The sequence below is a fragment of the Nicotiana tabacum genome, chromosome 22 (genome assembly GCF_000715075.1).
Source record: "Nicotiana tabacum cultivar K326 chromosome 22, ASM71507v2, whole genome shotgun sequence".
Lineage (NCBI taxonomy): Eukaryota > Viridiplantae > Streptophyta > Magnoliopsida > Solanales > Solanaceae > Nicotiana > Nicotiana tabacum.
The window spans coordinates 189661133-189687282 of record NC_134101.1 but is presented as its reverse complement, the minus strand read 5'-3'; the positions used below and the strand labels follow the sequence as shown (position 1 = coordinate 189687282).

At 39.6% G+C, this 26150-nt stretch overlaps 1 protein-coding gene and 1 long non-coding RNA gene across 3 annotated transcripts; both read left to right on the top strand.

Moving 5' to 3' along the window:
* The first annotated feature begins 440 nt into the window (after positions 1-440).
* On the top strand, positions 441-2389 carry LOC142176200 (uncharacterized). The gene is made up of 5 exons (XM_075243315.1): positions 441-518; positions 1321-1901; positions 2040-2091; positions 2211-2321; positions 2363-2389. The coding sequence occupies exons 1-5, from the start codon at positions 441-443 to the stop codon at positions 2387-2389; spliced, it is 849 nt and encodes a 282-aa protein (XP_075099416.1).
* A 9334-nt stretch (positions 2390-11723) lies between these two features.
* On the top strand, positions 11724-15100 carry LOC107824728 (uncharacterized). Of its 2 annotated transcripts, XR_012704770.1 has the most exons (3): positions 11724-11854; positions 13522-14090; positions 14729-15100. It is a non-coding gene; the product is annotated as an uncharacterized LOC107824728 (long non-coding RNA). The 2 variants fall into 2 exon arrangements; XR_012704769.1 differs by having other exon boundaries at positions 11732-14090.
* Positions 15101-26150: the final 11050 nt, after the last annotated feature.

Below are 26150 nucleotides of genomic sequence, written 5' to 3'. Positions count from 1 at the left end.
GAAATCTGAAGACCTACGAGATGAAGAAGAAGAAGGATCATGAAAGAAGAGAACCCAAAAAGGATAAGAACCTGGTTCTCAAGGCAGACAATAATGACTCAAGTGGTGATGATACTGACATGGCCTATCATATACGGAGATTTTAGAAAATGATTAGTAGAAATGGAGGTATTCCTAAAAAAGGCAGCTCTAGAAGAAACATAAAAGGCTATGATTGTTGTCATAAATGCGTGAATCCAGGATATTTCATCAAAGATTCCCCTCTCCACAAGGAGGACAATTACAAGCAAAACACAAACAAGACGGCTAAGAGGAACCCGGTCTTTGACAGGAAATTCAAGAGACAAGATGCCACTGATAATGTTGTGAAACAAGCTCTTGCTGCATGGGGAGATTCTTCTAGTGAATCTGAGAGTGATGATGAATAAGGTGACACCTCCATGATTACTATTAAAAGCGAAGCAACATATGAATCCATATTTGCCTTGATGACAAAATCTGATGAGGATGAAGATGAGGTAAACTTTGTAGACGTTCAAAGAAATTTGAAGTCTTATTATCAAAAGAAGCTGGTATCTTTAACTAATGTCTTAATTGATACTTACCACAATCTAATTAATGATAAAAATTCTTTAATTGAGGAAATATGAGAGATAGAACATGAGAGATCATTTACTGGTCGTAGTTGTTGATTTGACAGAAATAATAGAGGATTTAAAGAAAGAAAAAGATGTTCTAATTGAGAAAATTGGAGAGATATAACATAATAGAGTTGATTTGCCGGCAGTAGTTGAGGATATGAAGGAGATAGTAAAGGAGTTAAAATAGCATAATGTTTCTGTAAAAACTTCGATGGAAAATTGCATGAACTCCTCAAAAGGAAAGGAAGTGGTGAGTCAGTGAAACCTTAAGCTTGAAAATAAACTCAAAAAGGCAAAATTGAGTCTTTGTGCTGAACTTGAAAGAAGTAGACAACTTCAGGATGATCTAAGCAGGGTTAAAAATGACCAAGATAAATCTCTGAAGTGGAGCTCCCTACAACCCACATAGAAAGTATGTTGTTGTGCCTGATAACTGGCTTTGCACTCATTGTGGTAATACTAGCCATTTCAAAGATCTTTGTAAAGCTAGGTTTCAGCCTTAATAGAAAAATCTAGTTTTTGTTGAAAACATATCTACTACCAAGGAACCTGGTTCTCTCAAAAAGAAATGTGTGATGCCTGCTTGGACAAAAGGAAGTTTAATCCACCCCTTTCCTTATTATAAGGGACCCATACTTGTTTGGGTTCCTAAGTCTAATCTATGAATTTCCTTGTGCAGGCAACATTGAAAGGAATCAACCAAAGATGGTACATGGATAGTGGCTGCTCTAAACACATGACTAGAAGTACTGATGATTTCCTTTCACTCAAAGCCCTGCAAGGTGAGAGTGTGTCCTTAGGAAATGACAAAAATGGATACATTATAGGAGTTGGAAAAATTGGGAATACACCCACTCGTTCAATCGAAAATACGCATTATGTAAATGACTTGAAATACAGCCTGCTGAGTGTCTCTCAAATCTGTGACAAAGGAAACAAAGTAGAGTTCTTACCAAAGTCTTTCATTACCACCAATCCTGTAACTGGTGAAGTAGTTTTGGTGGCAAAAAGATTTAAAAACATCTATGCTATAGACTTTGAGTCTCTGAATAGTGGCGATCTTATATGTTTGGGTGTTGTTGTTGATGATGCTGAACTATGCCATAGAAGATTGGGACATGCAAGCTTTTCTCTATTGAACAAACTAATCAAGATGGACCTTATTTGTGGGCTGCTGAAGTCAAAGTTCAATGATCACAAGGTGTGTGATGCATGTGTAAAAGGGAAGCAAGTCAGGTCCTCATTCAAGCAAAGAAGGAAGTAAGAACCTCAAGACCACTGGATCTTCTCCATATGAATCTGTGTGGACCTATGATGATGCCTAGCAGGGGAGAAAAAGAAGTACATCTTTGTTATTATTGATGACTATTCTAAATTCACATGGACCTTGTTCCTCAGAACTAAGGATGAAACATTTCCAGTCTTTGCTGCCTTTGTGAAGCGGATTCAAGTGAACATGAACCATAATGTTATGAGCATAATATCTAATCATGGTCCCGAGTTTGACAATGCAAATTTTGATGAATTCTGTGCTGAAAATGGTATAAATCATAATTTTTTGGCTCCCAGGACACCCCAATAAAAGGGCATGTTTTGGAGAGGAAAAATAGGACTTTTGAAGATATGTCAAGGACACTGCTAATTGACAGTGGTTTACCAAAGAGCTTTTGGGCTGAAATAGTGAGTACTGCCCGTTATATGATAAACAATTGCATGATCAGGTACCTTCTCAACAAGACCCCGTCTGAATTGCTAAATGGGAGAAAACCAAATCTGACTTACCTAAGAGCATTCGGACGCAAATTTTTTGTTCCTCATAATGGTACGGAAGCTTTGGGAAAATTTGATGCCAAAAGTGATGAATTTTTTTTCTTGGATATTCTTCACAAAGTAAAACATACAATGTCTACAAAAAAATGACTCAATGTGGAGAGGGAAGCGTATATGTAATCTTTGATGAATCACACCACTCGAGTGGGAAGGATTCATATGATAAGAATGATAAAGATGGAGATTATTCAAAGGTCCTTGGAGAGGTCATTGATATGGAAAACGGGAAGGCAGATCTGATGAGTCAGGTTAATGATTCTAGTGAAGAAGATGCAGCAGAACCTCCAGCTGATTTTGAGGAACCACGTCCCTCCATCACATCACCTGAAACTGAAAATATTATTGGTGATGATGTGCTAGGCACCCTTAATATAGAGTAGAGAAGTGTTACTCACACTTCCATGGATGCTAATGATGGGTCTCACATGGAGGAACCTGGTCCCTCATACCCTGAGACTTAGGTGTCTAATTGGAAGCACAAAATCTCACATACTCTCCAAAATGTAATTACTCCTTTGTATTCAGGAATTCAGACTAGATCAAAGAAAAGAAATATGTTTTCTTTCTCAGCTTTCCTGTCTCAAATTAAGCCAAAAAATATCAAGGAAGCATTGAAAGATGTTTCCTGGATTGCTGCTATGAAAGAAGAGCTCCATCAATTTCAGAGGATCAATGTGTGGCACCTGGTTCCTCGACCCTTCAGATAGAACAATTATTGGAACTGGGTGGGTGTTCAGAAACAAGCTTGTTGAGTTTTGCAATACAACAAGAAATAAAGCAAGGCTGGTGGTTCAAGACTATAATTAAGCAGAAGGAATTGTTTATGATGAAACTTTTGCTCAAGTTGCAAGAATGGAAGCCATCAGAATTCTTATTGCTTTTGCATCTCATATGGAATTCAAATTGTTCCAAATGGATGTTAAGAGTATATTTCTGAATGGATATTTGTAGGAAGAAGTTTTTTTCAAACGACCACCTGGTTTTGAATTCCATGAGCATCATGAATATGTGTTCAAGCTTGACAAGGCCTTATATGTATTAAAGCAGGACCCTCGTGCATGGTATGAAAGATTGTCGATGTTCCTTAGAGAATGGCTTCACTAGAGGGAAAATTGAGAACTCTTTTTCTAAAGAAAAGAGGGAGGAACGTGCTAATTGTGCAGGACTATGTTGATGACATAATCTTTGGTGGAACAAATGACTCTTTGTGTGAGGAGATTGCATAACTTATGGGAAGGGATTTTGTGATGAGTATGATGTGGGAATTGAACTTCTTCCTATGACTAAAATTAAGCAAACCTTTAAGGAAACAATGATAAGTCAACAGAAATACATTAAGGAGCTTCTAAAGAGGTTTGAGATGGAAAATTCATAGACCATTGATACTCCTATTGCTACTACCACTCGTCTAGACATGGACAAACCTAGTTCCCCTATAAATGAAACTATGTATCAGGGTATCGTTGGTTCTCTCCTATACCCAACAGCCAATAAACCTGACATTGTGTTTAGTATTGGGTTATGTTCTAGATTCTAATCAAGTCCTAAAAACTCTCACTTGAAATCCACTAAAAGAATTCTGAGATGCCTCAAAGGAACGCAGGACCTAGTCCTTTATTATCCTTTAGGAGATAATTTAAACTTAATTAGGTATGCTGTTGCTAATTATGCTGGTTATCTAGTGGATAGGAAGAGCACATCTGGCATGACACCTTTTCTAGGACCATGCTTGATTTCATGGGGTACAAAGAAACAGGATTCTGTGGCTCTCTCAACTGCAGAAGCTGAATATGTGGCAGTTGTGTTATGTTGTGCTCAAACACTGTGGATTAAGCAGCAGTTATAAGATTTTGATGTATTTTCTGACTGTGTGCCACTGTTGTGTACCGTCAATATGGCAAAGAATCTGGTTCAATATAAAAGGACAAAGCACATTAATGTACGACACAACTTCCCAAGGGATAATGTTGAAAATGGACTCATCTGTATGAAGTTCTGCAAGACAGAGGAGCAAGTAGCGGATATCTTCATCAAGGCACTGAGTAGAGAGCCTTTTGAAAAGAATTGATTGGAGATGGGATTGATCAAACTGAACTGAGAACCTAGTCCCTCGATGACTGGCTATGAAAGGATAGTAAGGTGAATTGCTAAAAAGTATTTTCTGGAAACTTCTAACTAAATTCTATACCATTACAGGTAAACACACATGGAAATTGCAAGGGACACGACACTAGTCAGTACTACACTGCTAGTATGCCACATCATTAATTGTTTCTGCCCTTTCCCATATCTCTTAAATCCAAATGTCACACCCATTACAAATCGACCCGTCTACCCGTTGAATCACGTCTATTTGTAACCGGTCCATCCTTTCCCTCTAAATACTCCCAAAAGACAAGTATCCCTCATAACTATCTACATCAAAGCCATCAAACTCTCGCTCTGGCTCTCTGAAAACCCTCTCTTCAGTGTCTTCACACTCAAAATTCACCATCTTTATAGAAATCTGAGTCTCGAAAGACCATAACTGAAATCCCTGTTGTGTCTTCATCCCATGAACCACTACTATTAGGATCGGAGTCCTAACTTTCACCTACTGAAACCCCCATCTCTAACAACCACCACATACCATCTCCTCCCCTACTCCATCAATTCTGGCTCCCTTCGTAGCTAAAAAAAGCAAACTCCTAAGAAGTTTGTTACTTCGACCTCCCCATCTTCTACCATAGAGAAAATTGAAGTAGAGGGATCAGTGGAATGAGAAGAAAGTGTAGAGGTTTCTAGCCAACGCGTTGAGGAAGAAAGTGTGGACAAAGAGGTTGTCCCTAGTCTGAATGGAGATGTGTTAGATTCAGGTATATCTGACACACCTGTAGTTTAAGGTTTTGATCTAAATGTTATGTCGTCATCAGGTAATGCTCCACTCGCTCTTACTGATTCTGTATTGTTGGAAAATGTGGGTGAGAAAGAAGTTATTGTAAATATTTTGTCTATTGCTGTTCAAGGGAGTCCGGTTGGGGATTTTGTGTTTAGTTGTGTGAATATTGGGGTTCAAGGGCAAGAACGAGGGAATAGGGACCTGGTGCCTCAAGGGACATGACACTAGTCAGTACTACACGGGAGCCAACATAGGGACCTGTTCCCTCTACCCAAGAGGAGTTCTTTGCTCCTACGTAGGAGGAAACTCCATGCTTTACTAAATAGCGCCTGGACAATACTGACCCTACCCCTTCCCCTCACCTTGATTCAACCATTTTGACATTGTATATTAATGAATTCTATGTCAGAAGAAGAAGGAGATGGAAGTGAGGAAGACTATGACAATGTATTTGTAGCATAGTTTATCGCTGATAGGAGTGGCGGGATAGTTACTCAAAAGTCTATTCTTACAAGACCAACCACTAGGCATCAGGAAAAGGTTGCCCTTGACAATGCTTTAAAAGAGAATAAAAAGAGAAGAAGACTGGTGAAATGTAGATTAGTTGGCGAGGAGGGATCTACCTCCTACAAATATTGTGGAGGTTGAGGATGAAGAGGTAAATGAGGAACCTCCTTCCCTTATCTGTAAATCGTCTAAGAAGACTATGTCTATGAAACAGAAAAAAGTATCATCTGTAAAGGTTGTTGAAACTGATGGTGAAGGAAGTGTCGAGAAGAAGAAGTCTGGTGAGAAAGGGAAGTCTACTGGGAAGGAGAAAGGTGTTGGGAAAAAGAATTCCCTCAATAGAAAGCCAAGCGACAATGATGAACCTGGTTCCTCAAAGAGGGCCATATTAGGTGTGTTTGATATTGAAAAGAAAGCAAAACTGAAGAAGAAAAAAGTCGTGTGGGGTAGAGTCTTTGATACTGACATTCTTGACAAGTCAGACATGTGACAGTTAGTTGAAATCTACGAATTCCAAAAGTGGACTCATCTCTTTCCTATTCAGAGTCCAAAAGTTTATGAGGAGGAAGTTCGCAGTTTCTATGTTGATCAGTTCACTGTGGAAGGGGACACCATCTACTTGAAGGTCAACGGGGTGGACTTTTTGATTGATGAGTATTTGCTCGGAGATATTCTTGAGGTGCCTATTGAGGGGCTCTCAGCTGTCGAGGGGACCTGTTCTGCAAGTTTTAGGATGCTTATTCTAAAGCCTCAAGTTGTTCAGCAAGGGGACCGAGTGCAAAAGATGATATTGTTTCCAGAATAGCAACTCCTGTTTGAGTTGGTGAACAAGGTCCTACTACCATGAGCTGAAAGACGATCATTGCACCTATATAAACCCGATTCTTTTGGAGGCATTGGACGGATACACTGCTATCAATCTACCTAGAATTCTGATTGAACATATGAAGAAGGTGACAAACTTCAAGGATGGGAACCATGGGTTGCCATATGGGTTCCTGCTCACAAAGGTCTTTGAACGTTTTAAAGTCCCCTTGGGAGAGCAGTCGTGGGAACTCATAAGCAAATGTTCTCAATGAACACCTTAGAGGAATGCAAGTGTATTAATAAAAAAGGAGGGAGGGGGGGAAGTTGGCAGCATTTCTACAATCTCTCAACTAATCGATTGTCACACTGCTTCTAATGAGAAGATCAGGAGGCTAAAGGCCCAAAATGCCATTCTTGAGGGAAATCTCAATCAAGCCAGCGCAAAACTTGGTTCTAGCAATGCACAGGGTGCAAAAGTTGCCTTCTTGACGGTTGAGAATACAGAGATGAGGAAACAGGCGGAGAACCTGAATGGGTAGCTGATCACTGAGCAAAAGAAGGCTAATGCTCGTGTGGATGGTATCTTCAAGGCTCTTACTCCTTTGTCCTTCCCTTCCTCTTCCAGTGCCCCCTAAATTATCCCTTTATCAGTGTCCAGTTTGTTAGTCCCTGCCTAATTCCACAATGTCCAGTTTCGCTCTCTTTTCCATAAGGTTGTGGTACTCTAGTAATGTATATTTTGTGAATGGTTTGTAATGATGGTACAACTACTTGCTTTTATTATTCTTAAATTAGTGAGCATCTTAGTCCTCTTTAAATGCATGTTATACTCTTGTGTCATGTTTTTGGCTATGATGTGTGCACACAAGTGGCATGAGTTAACTTTGATAGATTTCTTTTTTTGCATTTACTTATATAATTCCTTTTATGATGACAAAAATGGGAAGAAAATTGAAGGGGAGAAATAGGTACTCAGGGAAAATATGACTATTCTACAGGGGGAACAATATGGAGATCTGGTTCTCAGGGAGAATATCAATTCTAAGTTTTTTATTATCAAAAAGGGGAAAATTGATAACTTATATGCCCTTTTGTTTTGATGATGCAACAAACATTATATGTGAACTAAATAGAAAACCTGATACAAAGCCTCTAAGTGCTCAAAACAATAAGTCAAATATCTCGCACAAGTTCCAATGAAATCGGTTAAGGGAACAACAGAGGGAACACACAGATATTAGTTCCTCCGGTCATAGTATATGTCAACTCTTACAGTTGTTAAAGCTATTGCACTGGACACGCAATATTGCAGCAACACTATTGAAGCATGATGTGTACCAGACACCCCCTTACATCATCGTTAATGACCTTACTTATATATTACCAATATGAGGAAAGGGATTACACACACCTGCAAACCCTAAAACATATTTTACTCCCAAGTGTGCAACCGTCTTCATTCACTCTACATCATTGAAGAATAGAACTGTAACATAACAAAGGTCCAGATCCCAACATTGAATATGTCGTGTGTCCATAGTATTGTTGTATTTTTGTTTATGCTATTAATTTGTAACTCCTACTCAGCTTATTTAGAAGCATCTCGTAGGACACTTTGTAAACCATATATCTTGTATTTGTGTTGACTAGAGTTAGTCAACGTGGTTAGCATTGTAATAGAGTTATTACAAAGTGGCTTCCAATATAGTTATTGTAAGTAGGTGAGAGATTAATAATTTAATTTCTAGGTTACAATAGGTTGTAATCAAAAGGTTCGTAGTTAGTGAAGTTGAAATCCTAAGAGTGTAGGTCGCAATTTTTAATCCCATCAACTAGGAGTTTTCCACGTAAACATTATTGTGTCATTTAGTTACTGCTATATGTTCTATGTGAACTGATAGAGAATCAAGTTCTCTATATAGTTTGGTGGACTCTTAGTTTACATCATTAACGTTGTTACTTGTATATTTTAATTTTTTTTTTAAATTGTATAAAAGTGACCACTGTGTAGAATATTGGTACCAAAGTTGTCCTTGCGTTTTGGTCTATTCATTTAAATAAAAATACGGATTAAAACATTCCACCTTAAGACAAAGCCACATTTTTTATTTTTAATTTGATCTCGGATAAATTTAGAAGAGAAAATGAAAGGAGTTCTGTAATGGTGAAAGAAAATTGATGAGTTTTGTAATTGAATGTGACTGTGTATCTCTTTCTCTTTCAATATATTATACTAATTTTTCAACATATGATGATTTATAAAATAATATTACAACAACAACAACGACCCAGTATAATCCCATAAGTGGGGTTTGGAGAGGGTGGTGTGTACATAGATCTTACGTCTACCTCGATGGGGTAGAGAGGCTGTAATAATAACCAGTAAATAAGGCCTGACACTATGAAAACGTAAGAGTAGTATAAACCCAACACTGACCACTAGCAGTTTAAAGACTAAATCCTATCAGCCTAGCCTCACACTAGTAGATTAAATATGCTCAACTGCCTCCTAACCTACAACCTTAATACTCGACCTCCACAGCTTCCTATCGAGTGCCATGTCCTCGGAAATCTGGAGCCTCGCTATATCCCGCCTGATAACCTCTTCCCAATACTTCTTAGGCCGCCCTCTACCTATCATAGTACCTACCAAATCCAACCGCTCACACCTTCTTACTGGGGCATCCAAGCTCCTCCTCTGAATGTGCCCAAACAATCTGAGCCTCGCTTCCCGCATCTTGTCATCAATAGGATCCACACCCACCTTCTCCCGAATATCTTCGTTCCTAATATTATTCATCCTAGTGTGTCCGCACATCCACCTCAACATCTTGATTTCTTCTACTTTTAACTTCTGGGTATGCGAGTTCTTAACTGCCCAACACTCAGCTCCATACAACATGGCCGGCCTAACCACCACTCTATAAAACTTACCTTTGAGTAGCGGAGGCACTTTCTTGTCACACAGGACTCCAGATGCTAACCTCCATTTCATCCACCCCACGCCTATACGGTATGTGACATCCTCGTCGATCTCCACATCTCCCTTGATAACCGACCCAAGGTACTTGAAACTGCCTCTCTTGGAAATGACCTGCAATCCAAGCCTCACGTCCAAGCCCGCTTCCCTCAGCTTGGCACTAAACTTGCACTCAAGATATTCTGTCTTCGTCCTGTTCAACTTGAAACCCTTAAACTCAAGGGTGCGCCTCCAATGTCCATCCTCTCATTAATGTTACTCCGCGTCTCGTCAATCAGAACAATGTCATCAGCGAATAACATACACCATGGCACCTCTCCTTGAATATGGTGTGTCAGTGCGTCCATCACCAGAGCAAACAAGAAAGGGCTCAGCGCAGATCCTTGGTGTAACCCCATAATAACCAGAAAATGCTCAGCGTCACCTCCCACTGTCCTAACTTGAGTCTTAGCTCCATCATACATGTCCTTAATTGCCCTAATGTAAGCAACCGGCACACCTTTAGCCTCTAGGCATCTCCAAAGAAGTTATCTAGGAACCTTGTCATACGCTTTCTCCATATTAATAAACACTATGTGCAGATCCTTCTTCCTATCCCTCTACTGTTCCACCAACCTCCTAATAAGGTGGATAACTTCCGTAGTAGAACGACCCGGCATGAACCCGAACTGGTTGCCTGATACAAACACCATCCTCCTCACCCTCGCTTCTATTACCCTCTCCCACACTTTCATGTTATGACTCAATGATTTGATACCCTTATAGTTGTTGCAACTCTAGATGTCACCTTTGTTCTTGTACAACGGAATCATCATACTCCATCTCCACTCGCCCGGCTTCCTCTTCGTCCTAAAAATAACATTAAACAACCCAGTCAGCCACTCCAAATCTGCTCTACCCACACTCCTCAAAAATTCTCGGAATCTCGCCAGGTCCGGTAGCTCTACCCTTGCTCATCTTACGCGTAGCCCTCACGACCTCCCCAACCTTGATGCGCCTGTAGTACCCAAAATCGTTGTGGCTCTCGGAATGCCCCAACTTGCCTAGCACAATATCCTGATCCTCTTCTTCATTCAAAAGTTTATGAAAGTAATATTAATGTTACTAAAATAATTTTTGAGTAAATAATTATACATGAAAGAATAACGTACAAGTTTATGTGACTTATCATGTGAATTGTCGTATAATAACTTTTTTATCGAGATCAATATAATTGGATATCATTTGGACCTACAAATATGAACAACCAAAATTTGATCAGATACAATGTGATATTTTACTTACTGTAGTTTATAAGGTGCGCATATGTAATGAATCATATCTCACGTGATATTTCTTTTTATACAATATTCCTGATGAAGCATATCTCACATGATATTCCTGATGTATGTTGTTTCTTATACCCGATGCCGACTTATGGACCACTCTACTAACCATTTGAAGGATTCATAATATTACATTCCGTAAGCTTAACAATCTTGATACCGTTATATATCTATTTAATATGATATTTTAAATGAAATATTTTTGTAATAATAATAATAATAATAATAATTTGAAAAATATAATTTTGTATAGTTATTAATATTATTATTTTCAAATATATTTTAAATTATACACATAATATGAGAAACGTTTACGAGATTCTTTTTGATATAAAGATAGAAATTATTTTGTCACAAAAAAAGAAGGTTATTTTTTTTTTTACCATTTAAAAAAAAAATTATTAAGTATAGGAAAAAAATTGTACTCTTTATATGATACTAGAAAAATAAGAATATTGAGAAAATATATTTTTACATGGATGTTTTAATAAAATAATAGTGTATGTATTTATTTTATATGGTACCACATGACCATGATAGAATGATGTATAAAGTGTATTAAAAATAAATAGAATTTTAAGTAATTTGAGACAATTCTTAATTATGCGGGTAGTTAGTTAATTATCGGTATCGGGTACTACCAAATTAATTAATTAATTGATAGATTATTGGATAAGCTAAGCCCCTCCCTCTTAACGTGGCAGCCCCCTAATTTATAATTATGATGACTCTTCAAGCTTTAAAGAGATGTGGGCTAGTCTTGAGTTCAAATCGATACAAATTGTCATGTTATATCTTAGTCATATATATGGGTGTTTCCTATATTTGATACTCTCTGGAAATTGTTCCTTTTTGGAACCTTCATGTCCCGCCGAATACCTTTCAGGTCACCTCTCTCCTCTTTGTGTGTACTACTCCATCTGGGATGGTTGATTCTTGGATTGTATGAATTTATATAATATATGTCAAATTTCTCGTAAGAGTGATAATGCATATACTGTATCAGTTTCTAGATTAGCAATGAAGATATTTAGTGATACGTCTTTGAGAATTTTGCGTAGTGTGGTGTGACAGATCTCTACAAAAGTCCCACGGGATTGTCTGTACTAATTGACTAATTGATATTTATAGTATTAATAATACTTCTGATTGTGTCATTTTGCACTTTGATGTTTGAAGGGGGCCGGGGGTGTACATTTTATTCAAATTGTCATCTTAAATATTAATCTTTGGATATGACAAGATCTGGGATAAATCCATGGACTCTATATTGCTAATTCTCGGCAAATCTTGCTCTTGGGATTTATCTGAAGGAAAAGTCTCATTTTATCTTGCTGTTACTTTCTATTATTTCATAAGTAGTTAGTTCTTCTTCGGATTGATTATAATTTGCTTTTCTGCAAATTGTATTTGCGAGATGTGATTTTTTTTTTTGGAACTTTCGTTTGTTTTACTGAATACAAGCATTTTGTTGTGATATTATGTCCACACTTGGATATAGTAATTTTCATTTTCATGAATACTCGCAGAGTTACAATATCTGTGGGTAGAAGGTGAAAGTGACATGAGGAAAGTTTTAGCAGAGTATCAAAGGTTGAAGTAACCTTATATCTATTGTTTTATTTTTTCCTTATCCAAAAAAAAAGGTTGAAGGTTCTATATCTACATTTAAAAATGTTTGAAATGAGATATTTATACGGTCGCCAACCTTTAAACCACTCCCTCCTATTTAAAAGGAAAAACACACACAGTTGTGCTACTTGATTATTTAGCCCCGATAATCGCGAGCTTTTATAATGTAGTCTCATTATTCGTCCTGCATATGGATAAAAAATGATCAATGAAATCACGAAATCTGCACTCTCGTTAAAGTTAACTACTAAACATTGTTGTTTATAGTACTATGTACTTTCATTTAGTTTCTAAATGTGCAAATTTTTTGTGTCCTATTATTTTATCATCGGTTCGTGGGTCTCAGAGTAATACGCAGTTGAAAAAGGTTATCCGGAAGAAATATTGAGATTATTACGTATTTTTCATGCCTTTCACCTATTTATACATGTGCATTGACCCCTGACTAGATGTCGTTATATACATGTATATATGTAAATATACGTATATGTGATATGGGAAAAGGTTACGGCGTTATATACGCACCACCACCTAATCAACTGGTATACGTTGACGATTTTTCCCACAGTGGCACCAGATGACTTTATATACGCGTATATATGTAAATATATGCATATGGGATATGAGAAAAGGTTACGGCGTTATACGCGCACCATCACCTGATCAGCTGATATACGTTGATGATTTTCCGATAGTGGCCGAGATGATGTGATGGAATGCCCTCAGAGGCTTTACGATGTTATGAACACATGTACCTATGCACGACATGATATACATACGCATATATATGATACTATAAGTATTTCATTATTTACAAAGTTATGCCAGTTCTAAAAATAAAGTTTGTTCTCAGTTAGGTTCTTTTATTTCTATGGTTTGCCAGTTGATGTGATTTCAAATATATGAATTTCCTTGTTGCAGGATAACAGAAAATACATGGCTGATAAAGAGAAGAAATTTACATGTGCATTATAGTATTGGTAAAGTTTTCTAATGAAAAGGGAAGTAGTAATTGTTGAATAGTACGTATAGGAGATATAATTTCTAAAAGTGCAAGTGTTGATTTTAAAATTTCAGTCCTTTTGTTTTGTGGGATAAGGCCTTTAATAAATCACTATGATAGTGTTGCAGACCTCATTAATAATTTAGGTCTTACATGTTAGCCAAAATTATTACTGTTGTCTATATTTCCATTTCTAATATTATAGATTATTTTGCATAGGCCTGAATTTTTGTCACAATATGTCTTCTATTAATGATGAATTATGGTTATGTTTCAGTTCTACCTTACGTACTTGATACATTATTCGTACTGACGTCCTTTTGTTGAGGACGCTGCATTCATGCTTGCAGGTATAGATAATCAGTTTGACGAGCCCTCATAGTAGACGAAATTGGTATTCAGTGAAGGATCGGTAAGACTACACTTCATTCGGAATGCATCCGAGTTTTATGAGTCATCGTGTCAGGATATTGCTACACACTTATGGGTAGGTCGGTACCCTGTCCCATTTGATGTCAAATAATCTTAAAGGCTTTGTAGACAAAGGTTTAGTTTATACAGTATGTCAGAGGCCTCAACGACCCATATGTATTCATGTTTTTAAGAACGGTAGTTTCATTTTACAGAGTTGTGGCCATGTGGGCCCATGATAGTTACAAAAGAAATGAGTTCAGGTAACTCGACCTATGTATATTCCAGTTTTGGTCGAATGATCATGAGTTACAGAGTGGTTTGCTCGGGCCATCACGACACCGAGTACCAGCCACGCCTCCCGAGGTTTGGGGTGTGACATATAAGATTCAATAAATTTAGGGTTCAACTTGTTCTTCTTTCCATATCTCTTAACCCTTTTGATAGGCGACACTTCCAAAATATACTGTCGTCTTTCATGAACTCTAATTTTGGATGTTGCTTGTCCAAATAGGACTTTTGATTGCAGTCTTAAGTCTTTCTTAGATGATCTTCACTTTCTCTAAGACTTCAGAACAAGTTTGGGCATGTTAGTTGTGTCTTGATAGTAGGCGATATAGTTGATATTTACACCTTAATATGACCATACTTTGTTGTTATTTTATAGATAAATTGCCAACAAAATGCTCTAAATAGTGTTCTCTTGTTTAGCAGGGAATATTATATGAGAGAAAGCAACATGGAGTGTTTTTGAGGCGATAATGTGATAAAAACACCCACTCGAGAAGTACCCGAACACAAAGAAGCATAAATGACCTGGGCAAGAAGGCCACTGCGACAGGTTACTGAAGTGAGGCAGAAAGGTCAGTTTTCACCGCGGTCGACCGCGGTTGGCCGCGACCGCTTGCACTGTTCACGCAGCTGGAAGTTTAAAGACCAAAGTGTAATTTTGGGGAAACATTTGTAAAACCCTTATAAGCTTTAGGAACTCGCCCAACTGAAGGGAAAGCTAATTTAGACTACTTTTGGGAGGAAGAACAAGTGTGAGAAGATCAACAACATTAGCGTTTTTCTATCTCCTTTTAATTCTTGCAATTTTACATTATGAACAATTTAGTAATTTTCTCTTGTTTTGTTATGAGTAGCTAAATACTTATCTAGGGTTGATGGAACCAATTGTTGGTTGAAGTTTTGACTCAAGTTGTTATAATCGAGCCGGATTTATGATATGATTGTTCAACTACGTTTTGTATGGTGATTAATTGAATGGGCCCTTGATTAATCGTGTCTAATTACCTTATATTGCTTGAGAAAGAGTATTAGGTTAGACAGCAGTTGAACAATACCACTTTTGGGTAATTGAAGAGATTCATTACTTGAACTTAAAAGTGGGTTTAGAGATAACAAAACTTTGGTGGGATACTTTAGAGTTGCATAACTATTGTCAGCTAGAGTAGTTCGAGAGAATGCTCTAGTAAATTATTATAGTTGATCAAGAGATAATTGCGATAACCCATAGCTCTTAATCCTTATAGAGTATTATGGCAAGATTATAGCGGAAGAGTCAGGACCTAAACTAGCAATTGGGGAAATCACTGCCCTAGACCTTTTTACCATTGAATTATCTTTGTTTTAGCTTACCGTTATTTTTAATAGTAGTCGAAGTAGTTAAACAAAAACCCAATCGTTATTGATCCAAAATCTTGCATCTAGAGATTGATTGAGTTGATAATAACATTGCCGAAGAGGGTAATAGATAGGTTTGTTCCCCGAGGATTCTATTCCGGACATAAAAATCGGATTATATTTGCAGCGACCGCTTTGTCCTTTAAAAGGCATAGTTGGGCGTTATCAAATTTTGGCGTCGTTGCCGGGGAATCTAATGGTGTTATTTATTACAACTTAAAAGTAGTGCTAAAGTTATTAGTTCAAATCAAATTTGAAAGGTGGTAAACAATTTTCATTGAAATTCTAACGTTTGAACTCTTGTGGAATTCAGGTGTATGATTAGACCCCGAGAAAACATTCAAGGCATTAAACCGTGCCAACAGGAGGATCCAACAAACACAACAACCACACCAGCTTGAATTTGACATGGGTGACGTAGAGAACGTCAACGGAAACATCAGGGATGAGCCAGCTGACCCAAACGTCAGAGTGGTGGCACATCTTGTGCCAGAAGCTGCGCTTTATGATTGGGCTCAACCCACAACTGACAACCTGACAACTGCCATAGCTGTGCCCGCAATTCAAGCGAAGACATTCCAGATCACCAACAACATGCTGCATCGCTGCAGAATAAGGGATTGTTCTCCGGGTCACACATTGAAGACTCTCAGCAACATTTGAAAAATTTTCTGTCAATTTGTGTGACTCAAAAGCAGCCAAATGTGAACCCCAGAAGCTATCAAGCTATTACTGTTCCTGTTTTCTGTGATTGGGGAGGCTCAAACTTGGCTGAATTCACTCCCAATCAATTCCATTGTCACCTGGGAGGAATTAGTAAAGGAGTTCCTGAATAAGTTCTACCCGCCCAACAAGACTGCAAGGCAGATTGATGAAATATTGCAGTACAAGCAGCAACCGACTAAGACCTTGCAAGAAACTTGGGAAAGATTTACAGGGATGCTGGTGAAGTGTCCTCACCATGGCATTCCAAACTAGATGCTTGGCCAGAAATTCTACATGGGGTTAGCTGACAATCTAAATGCCAATGTGGATGCTTCAGTTGGAGGTGCATTTTTGAGTAAGACATTCACTGAGTGCAAAGTCCTTCTTGACAAGATGTCCCAGAATTCGGGGTGGATGACTAGAGGTACAACACTGGCACCCATAGTGCATTGAGTTCCTCTTGACCCAAATAATTCGCATGCAGAGAACATGGCCACACTCATGACTCAGATGAGTATTTTGACAAAGAAGATAGATGAGATGGGTACCAAACAGGTGCATATTGTTGACACGACAAATGGAGGACTGTGTACATCCTGTGTTAATCAGTCTTATGTGTGTTCATGGAGCGGAGTAGGTGAAAATCAAGGGGCAAGGGAAGATATGAATTATGTTAACAACTTTAGGGGACAGAGATAAGGAGGACAATAGTGGAGACCGGCACCAAATCAACAATACAGACCTAACATGCTTAAGCCTGGGGGCATGCAAGTTCAAGGCCAAATGGTGCCATACCACCAGAGACAACAGGGCTACCCACAGCAGAACCAACAACAGTTGACATATCAGCCACCTCCTCAGCAACAAGATAACAACATGGTAGAGATTAGGGGGATCCTCCAGCAACTCATTAGGACAAATGGTAAGATGCAAGAAAAGTTGGCAGTACATGATTCAGTTATAAAGAACATTGAAACTCAGTTGGGGCAGTTGTCTATGGCTTTAAATAACTGCCCCAGGGAACATTGCCAGCGGACACAAACATTAACCCCAAGGAGCCAAACCCGAATCAGCTGATGGCAGTAAGTCTCCGGAATAGGAGAGATTTAGACAAAGAGCAGGAGGTTGCACAAGCTAGCAAAGAGACTACGCCAGCCACTCCAATTCCACTAGAGGTAGATGAACCATCAAATCTGACTGAAGTGGTGGTTGAACAGGGTCAAGATGAAAAGGGTAAGGCTAAGGTAAATGAACAAGCTGCAGAGCAGGTGGTACCTCTTGTGCCACAGAACCCCAACCGAGAGAAGCCAGCAAACAGTGCACAAAGGGTGATACCGGCACCATTCCCTCAGAGACTGGTAAAACAAAAGAAGGAAGATCTATACAAGAAATTCATGGAGATGCTGCGTCAAGTTCAGTTGAATATTCCTTTGATGGATGCGTTGAGGGATATGCCAGGTTATGCGAAGATGATGAAAGACCTAATGTCAAGGAAGTTTGATTTTCAGGACCTATCCACAGTGACTCTAACGCAGACCTGCATCGCAGTAGTGACCAAACCGATGGCTCAAAAGATGTCAGATCCAGGTAGCTTCACTATTCCATGCACGATTTGGAGTTATGCCTTTGCAAAGGCATTATGTGATTTGGGAGCCAGCATAAATTTAATGCCTCTGGCTGTATACACCAAACTGGGCATTGGTAGAGCTAGACCGACTTCGATGCAGCTGTAGCTGGCTGACCGCATGGTTAAAAAGCCTACTAGGATTCTTGATGATGTGTTGGTGCAAGTGGGGAAGTTCGTGTTCCCTGCAGACTTTGTTTTTCTGGACTGTCAGGTAGATGAGGAGATACCTATCATTTTAGGTAGGCCATTTTTGGCCACTGGGAAAGCACTAATCGATTGTGAGACTGGGGAATTAAAAATGAGACTGAAGATGAAGAAGACATATTCAATGTTTAGCAATCTGTGAGGAGACCCAGTGAATATGCTAATTGCTCTCTAGTGGAGGCAGTGGATGTGATTTTGCAAGAAGATGATGTGACCCTGACTGCTAAAGATCCATCGGAGGCATGTCTGATAAATTTAGAAGAGGTGGATGGTGAAAGGTTAGCTGAGTGGGTCATGGCTCTTGAAGGCCAAGGATTCTGGAAAAGAGACCCTCAGTTCAAGTCCCTTGAGTTAGAAAAAAAGGCTACATATCCAGCAAAGCCATCAGTAGAGGAACCACCTAAGCTGGAGCTGAAGCCGCTCCCAGCTCACCTCAGGTACGTTTTCTTAGGCCCTGATTCTACTTTGCCTGTTATTATATCATCTGGTTTGCTAGATGTGCAGGTAGAACAACTCTTACAGGTACTGCAGGGAAGTAAGACTGCCATTGGCTGGACCATGGCAGACATAAAGGATATCAGCCCAGCCTTCTATATGCACAGGATTCTCTTGGAAGAAGGGCACAAACCTTCTAGAGAACATCAACGAAGGCTGAACCCGAACATGAAAGAGGTAGTAAAGAAGGAAGTGATCAAATGGTTAGATGCGGGAATCATCTTCCCCATCTCTGATAGCAACTGGGTCAGCCCTGTCCAATGTATGCCGAAAAAGGGGGGAACGACTGTTGTGCAAAATGAGAACAATGAGTTGATCTCAACTCGCACACTAACGAAATGGCGGATTTGCATGGATTACCGAAAATTGAATACAGCCACCCAGAAGGACCACTTCCGCTTGCCTTTCATTGACCAAATGTTGGACAGGCTGGCCGGGCGATCGCACTTCTGTTTCTTAGATGGATATTTGGGGTACAATCAGATATCAATAGCCCCCGAAGATGGAGAGAAAACATCCTTCACTTGTCCTTATGGCATCTTCACGTTTTGGAGAATGCCTTTTGGGCTTTGCAATGCACCGATGACATTTCAACGGTGCATGTTATCCATTTTCACAGACATGGTGGAGGATATTATGGAGGTCTTTATGGATGATTTCTCCATGGTGGGAGATTCATTCAAGGATTGTCTTCACAACTTAAGAAGAGTGCTCAAAAGATGTGTGGAGATAAATTTAGTGTTGAACTGGGAGAAGTGACATTTTATTGTACAGGAAGGGATAGTCCTGGGACATCGAGTGTCCAGTAAAGGAATTGAGGTCGACCATGCTAAGGTTGACGTGATTGAAAAACTACCACCGCCCACTTCAGTCAAGGCGATGAGAAGTTTCCTTGGGCACGCCGGGTTCTACAGGCGATTCATAAAAGATTTCTCCAAAATTGCTAACCCATTATGCAAACTCCTTGAAAAGGATCACCCCTGTGTATTTTCTAATGATTGCAGGTTGGCATTTGAGGAGCTGAAGAAGAGATTGGTGACTGCACCCATCATTGTTGCACCCAACTAGGAGCAACCATTTGAGCTCATGTGCGACGCAAGTGACTATGCCATAGGAGCAGTCTTGGGGCAGCGAAAGGGTAAACTGATGCACCCGATTTATTATGCAAGCAGAATGTTAAGCGGTGCACAACTCAATTACACTGTGACAGAAAAGGAGATGTTGGCTGTTGTTTTTGCATTTGAAAAATTCAGGTCATACTTGATTGGCTCGAAAGTTATTGTTTACACCGACCATGCAACAATTAGGTACCTGATAGAAAAGAAGGAGTCAATGCCACGCTTGATTCGCTGGGTTCTTCTGTTACAAGAATTCGATCTGGAAATACGTGGCTGAAAAGGGACAGAGAACCAAGTAGCTGACCACCTCTCAAGGTTGGAAGGATCTGAAAATAAGGTATAGGTTGAGGGTATAACAGAGACATTCCCGGATGAACAGTTACTGGCAATGACAATGGAGGAGGCACCATGGTATGCTGATATTGCTAATTATTTAGCAAGTGGTATTGTACCTTATGAACTCTCCTCAATTCAAAAGAAAAAGTTCTTTCGTGATTGTCGGTATTATTATTGGGATGAACCTCAATTATTTAAAATATGTGTAGATAACATGATCCGGCAGTGTATCCCCAAGAAAGATCAACATTCTGTTTTGCAGGCTTGCCATGCTTCACCATATGGTGGACACTTTGGAGCAATTCGGACAGCAGTTAAGGTGTTGGAGTCAGGCTATTACTGGCCTACCCTGTTCAAGGATGCCCATGCTTGGGTTAAAAGCTGCGATGATTGCCAAAGGGCTGGCAACATATCTCGTAGACACGAGATGCCAATGACCACAATTCAAGAGGTGGAGATTTTTGACATGTGGGGAATTGACTTCATGGGGCCATTCGTCAGCTCGTATGGTAACAAGTACATATTGGTAGCAGTTGACTATGTCTCCAAGTGGGTTTAAGCGGTGGCTCTCCCAACCAATGACGCTAAAGGGGTACTAGGTTTTCTGAAGAAGAACATTTTCACACGTTTTGGTACCCCAAGAGCTATACTCAGTGATGACAGAACCCATTTCTGCAATAGGGCATTCGCACGGCTGTTGGAAAAATATGGAGTTCGTCATAAAGTAACCACCCCGTACCATCCACAATCGAGCGGGCAAGTTAAAGTGTCCAACAGGGAGATTAAAAGTGTTCTCACAAAAACAGTGAATGCAACAAGGACTGACTGGGCAAAGAAATTGGATGATGCATTATGGGCATACCGCACAACCTTCAAAACCCCAATTGGTATGTCACCGTACGAGTTGGTATTTGGAAAAGCATGCCACTTCCCAGTTGAGCTAGAGCATAAAGCACTTTGGTCATTGCAACAGTTAAACTTAGACATGGAGACAACAGGTACTAAAAGAATCACTGGGTTACATGAGCAAGAGGAATTTAGGTTCCAGCCCTTTGAGAGTGCTAGATTATACAATGAAAGGATGAAATTAATGCATGATAAGCACATCCTGGATCGAAACTTCAAACCCGGAGATCTAGTGTTGTTATACAACTTGAGATTGAGATTGTTCCCAGGTAAGTTAAAGTCCCGATGGTCAGGAACCTTAAGAGTGGTGCAATTATTCTTAAGTGGAGTTGTAGAGATTGAATCAGAAGATGGGACAAACAAGTTCAAAGTAAATGGGCAAAGGTTGAAACATTACCTTAGAATGGCTGAAGAAAAAAGGGATAGAGTGGTAATCACTTTGGAAGAGCCCTAGTACGCGGATGAGGAATGATGATCAAATGCTTGCATCGTGCCACAACGTTAAATCAGGCGCTGCGTGGGAGGCAACCCACGAGTGTGTTGTTAGTGTGTTCATGTAACTTCATATAAAAAAAACCGAAAAACAGCGCTAGCACCGCGATGGCGGTGAACCGCGGTGGAAGGCAAACATTCTGCCTCAGATTTTTCACCTCACCGTGACCGCGGTAAACCGCGGTGACGCGTGAACTTTCTGCCTTGAATTTTTAAACCCACCGCGGTCGCGGTGGGTCCCAGGTAATTTTAATTTTTTTAATTTTTTCCGTTTTTCTTATTTATTTTCCTCCTCTTTTAATTTTACAACCCAAACTCCCCTCTCTTAAACCCAACACACCTGGTCCTCTCCCCCATATTTCCAATTTCTCTCTCTCTAAACCCTGACCCCTCAAATTCTCTCTTCTTCTTCTTCTTCCCTCATACTAACATCCCCTACCTCCATTCCTCTCCCCATTCTTCAACTACGGTATGTTCCTCACCTCTTCTTTCTCTTTTCTTTAGTATTGTGTTGTAGTTTATGTAATTTTATATTGTGTTGGGATGTAATTGTTGGTATACTTTTTTTCTTCTTATTTTTGCTTTTAAATTTCATTTTTGAGTTTGATTGGTGAAGGGGATGTGCATTGTATGTTTGAACGGTGTTATTGGTGGGTGATTTAATGAGGTAAGTGTAGGGTGTGTTGGTGTGGTAGTATACTTGATTGGGGAGGAGCTTTGATGTACCCGTGAGGGCTATATGTGTCTGGATAGTGCCCTGCTCACAAGGTGTTTGGGAAATTGCCCCAATGGAGATATAAGGAGCTATTGTGACATGGTTATGGTGAAGTCTGAGTAACCATCCATAGTCACATATTTTGCGCACTCACTAATAGGCGTTTCGTTGTATGACAGGTACAATGAGTTCTTCCAGGAAGCGACAAAACACCGGACCCTCCACTAGTAAACCGGGAGGCTCCTCATGAGCTAGTAGCCAAGCCAGTACACCTCAGTTCGATAGCACTCGGTGTGTATCCAGAGCAGCGGAGGATAGGTACAACCAGAAAGCAGCTAAGAAGTTACAACTTGAGGTGCACATTGATCGAACGACTTTGGAGGTGGAATGCCCCAATATGTTTAATGAGCTGAGGCGGTGTCATCTGGACATCTTCTTCGAGGTACCAGAGGAGGCTAATGTTCAACTAGTAAGGGAGTTCTATGCGAACTTGCCAGAACATGAGAATGGGGTTGTGATGGTGTGCAATACCCTAGTAAATGCATCCCTTGACACCATCCGCAGGGTATACATGCTGCCTGTGTTTCGGGGTGAATTTGATCCTTATCGTACTTTTAGCGGAACACGGGCCTTGTGGGGCACTCTTCTTGATACTATCTTTGTGCCGGACGGAGAACACCTATGGATCAAGCACAAGATTACTCTCAACTCCCACTATCTGAATTGGGAGGCTAAGTGTTGGCTCACCATTGTCAACAGTCGATTGTTGCCATCCAGCAACACGACAGATGTTAATCTACCACGGGCATCCGCAATCCACTGTTTCATGTCCTACAGTGATTTTGATGTGCCCCAGCTCATCCATGAAGAGATGTTCATTAGATCACCTGAGCTAACCAAGGGCCACTACTTCCCTTCACTGATCACCCAGCTGTGCTGCATTGCTCGAGTCCCTGAAGACCCTCGGGTTGATGGGAGAGTGCCACTAAAAGCCCCGTTTCAGGCAAGAAAAATTGGAATTGGACGAGAGCTGGTGGTGAATTTTGATGACTCTGATGATGATTCAGCTGATAATGATGATGATGCTGAGGTAGCTGAGGTTCCCCCTCCTCTGAGAGTTGATGTGGCAGGCCCATCACAGCTACGCCAGAGCACCCGTATGACAACTTTTCAGCAGGATATAGCTGGGTTGCGTACCTCAGTCACTAATCTGGATGTCCGTGTTGATGCGGTGGCTGAGAGGCAAGTGAAATCGGAGAAGAAATTCTTGGGCTGGTTGAAAGTGCTGGGACGTGCATGCAACGTGAACCCAGACACTGTCTCCGATCATGAGTGAGTCTTCAGGGAAGTTCCTTAACCTCACTGTTCTTTAAATTTTAAGCCATGGGGATATGTCTTCATTTTAAGTGTGGGGTGGGTATACTTCATTGTATGTTTGTAATTGTAATAATTGACTGTTTAATTTTACTTGTTTTGTCTTGACTTGATTGTTTTGATGTAGAGTAATAGTTCATTAGGAAAGCTAAAATAGTAAGTGACTTGTCCCGACGACGGATCTCTTTCGGCGGGGTTCTTGAGGGACTAAGTCGAGAAAAAAAATAAAAAATAAAATTGGAATATGGAGACTCTTCCTGATGACGGATCCTTTAGACAATTTTCTTGAGGGAAGTAGTCTAGAGAAAAGACTAAAAAGATTTTTTATTTTATTTTTAGATAGTATAGTAACTCCCCCTTAGTTTTTCTTTGGGCCACAGTTCTTTTCCAAGGGTTTAGCTTGAACCGGGTATAGGTAATTTTTGTTTTTGTTCTTTTTAGTTTTAGGTTAGGATTAAGGGGCTATGAGAGAAAATTGATTTTTTACACCTGAACACAATAGACACTAGAGTCTAATGCCTAGCTTCATTGGTTAAGTCCTGTTAGAGTGCCTTAAAATTGTACGTTTGTATCTAACTTGAACACTCAAAAGAGAATGTCTTGATAAACCAATCCGGAGTGGGTCACGTGCCACGTGTGTGTGAGTTTTACTGCGTTTCGTGTTTCATATTTGATGCCTAGAACTTGACCTATATGTTTGCAAAGCGAAATAGTAGTTTCTTTCAGTTTTAGAAGTGATATAGGCATTTCTTTGTTGAGCCAGATATATAAAGTAAACCCACCTGAATGCAATACATCGTAGTTAACCCCGTTGAGCCTATATGCCTATTTCTTTGGCAACCACATTGCGAACCTTACCCAATTGTTTGAATAGCTTGCCGTTTGAACCCTTTTACCTCCCAATAAGCGCTTGAATGGTAATGGAAATATGCAAAAGTAAAAGTGTGGGGTGGTGGTTTGGTTTTTGAGTGGAACCATTGAGATAGAGAAATGGTGTGGAATTTGAATCATAAAAGAAAAGCAACATGAAAAGAAAAAAAAAGAAAAGAAAAATATGGGTCATAAACAATTATAATGGTTGATAAGTGGTGGCTTGTACAAATTGCACCTAATGGATGGGGATGTTTTAAACAAATGAGGTGGAGTGTTTGGTTGCCACAACTATGACCTTTAAGTTTAAGGTAATTGTATTAAAAGTGCTTAGGGAGGCTAGTCACTATATCTAAATATATCCTACCCGTCCCTTAGCTTACATTACAACCAAGTAAAGTCCTATTGATCTTAAACTGAATGGGCTCAATTAGTAAAGTATTACACTACGGGCAAGCCTATGGTGCATCTTTGTGGCATGTGAACATTCTTTCTGAGAGTGAGCGAATTTTGTCTATCTTAGTTCCTACTTGTTCTAATTATCGTTATATGTGAAACTACTCTCTTGTGTGATGTGAGGGCATGTGATATACAAAGGAAAGGTAAGTCTTGACTCTTGTATAGAGTAGTTTGAGTAAGTGAAAATGTTGCATGGTACAAAAGGTTTGACTCTTGAGGTAAAGGTTGTTCATTACTAGGTGCAAATTTTTGTAAAATGTTCATGGTATTAGTCGTTAAAGGAAAAGCTTAGGGAATACATTTTGATGGAGTGTGGTAGATTGCTTGAGGACTAGCAATGATTTAAGTGTGGGGTGTTGATAGTAGGCGATATAGTTGATATTTACACCTTAATATGACCATACTTTGTTGTTGTTTTATAGATAAATTGCCAATAAAATGCTCTAAATAGTGTTCTTTTATTTAGCAGGAAATATTATATGAGAGGAAGCAACATGGAGTATTTTGGAGGCGATAATGTGAAGAAAAACACCCACTCGAGAAGTACCCGAACACAAAGAAGCATAAATGGCCTGTGCAACAAGGCCACCATAACCGCGGTGAATCGCGACAGGTTACTGAAGTGAGGAAGAAAGGTCATCTTTCACCACGGTCGACCGCGGCCGCAACCGAGGTGCACTGTTCACGCAGCTGAAAGTTTGAGGACCAAAGTGTAATTTCGGGGAAAATTTTGTAAAACCCTTATAAGCTTTAGGAACTCGCCCAACTGAAGGGGAAGCTAATTTTAAACTACTTTTGAGAGGAAGAACAAGTGTGAGAAGATCAACAAAACATTAGAGTTTTTCTATATCCTTTTAATTCTTGCAATTTTACATTATGAACAATTTAGTAGTTTTCTCTAGTTTTGTTATGAGTAGCTAAATACTTATTTAGGATTGATGGAACCAATTGTTGGTTGAAGTTTTGACTCAAGTTGTTATAAACGAGCCGAATTTATGATATGATTGTTCAACTACGTTTTGTATGGTGATTAATTGAATGGGCCTTTGATTAATCATGTCTAATTCCCTTATATTGCTTGAGAAAGAGTATTAGGTTAGACAGCGGTTGAACAACATCACTTTTGGGTAATTGAAGAGATTCATTACT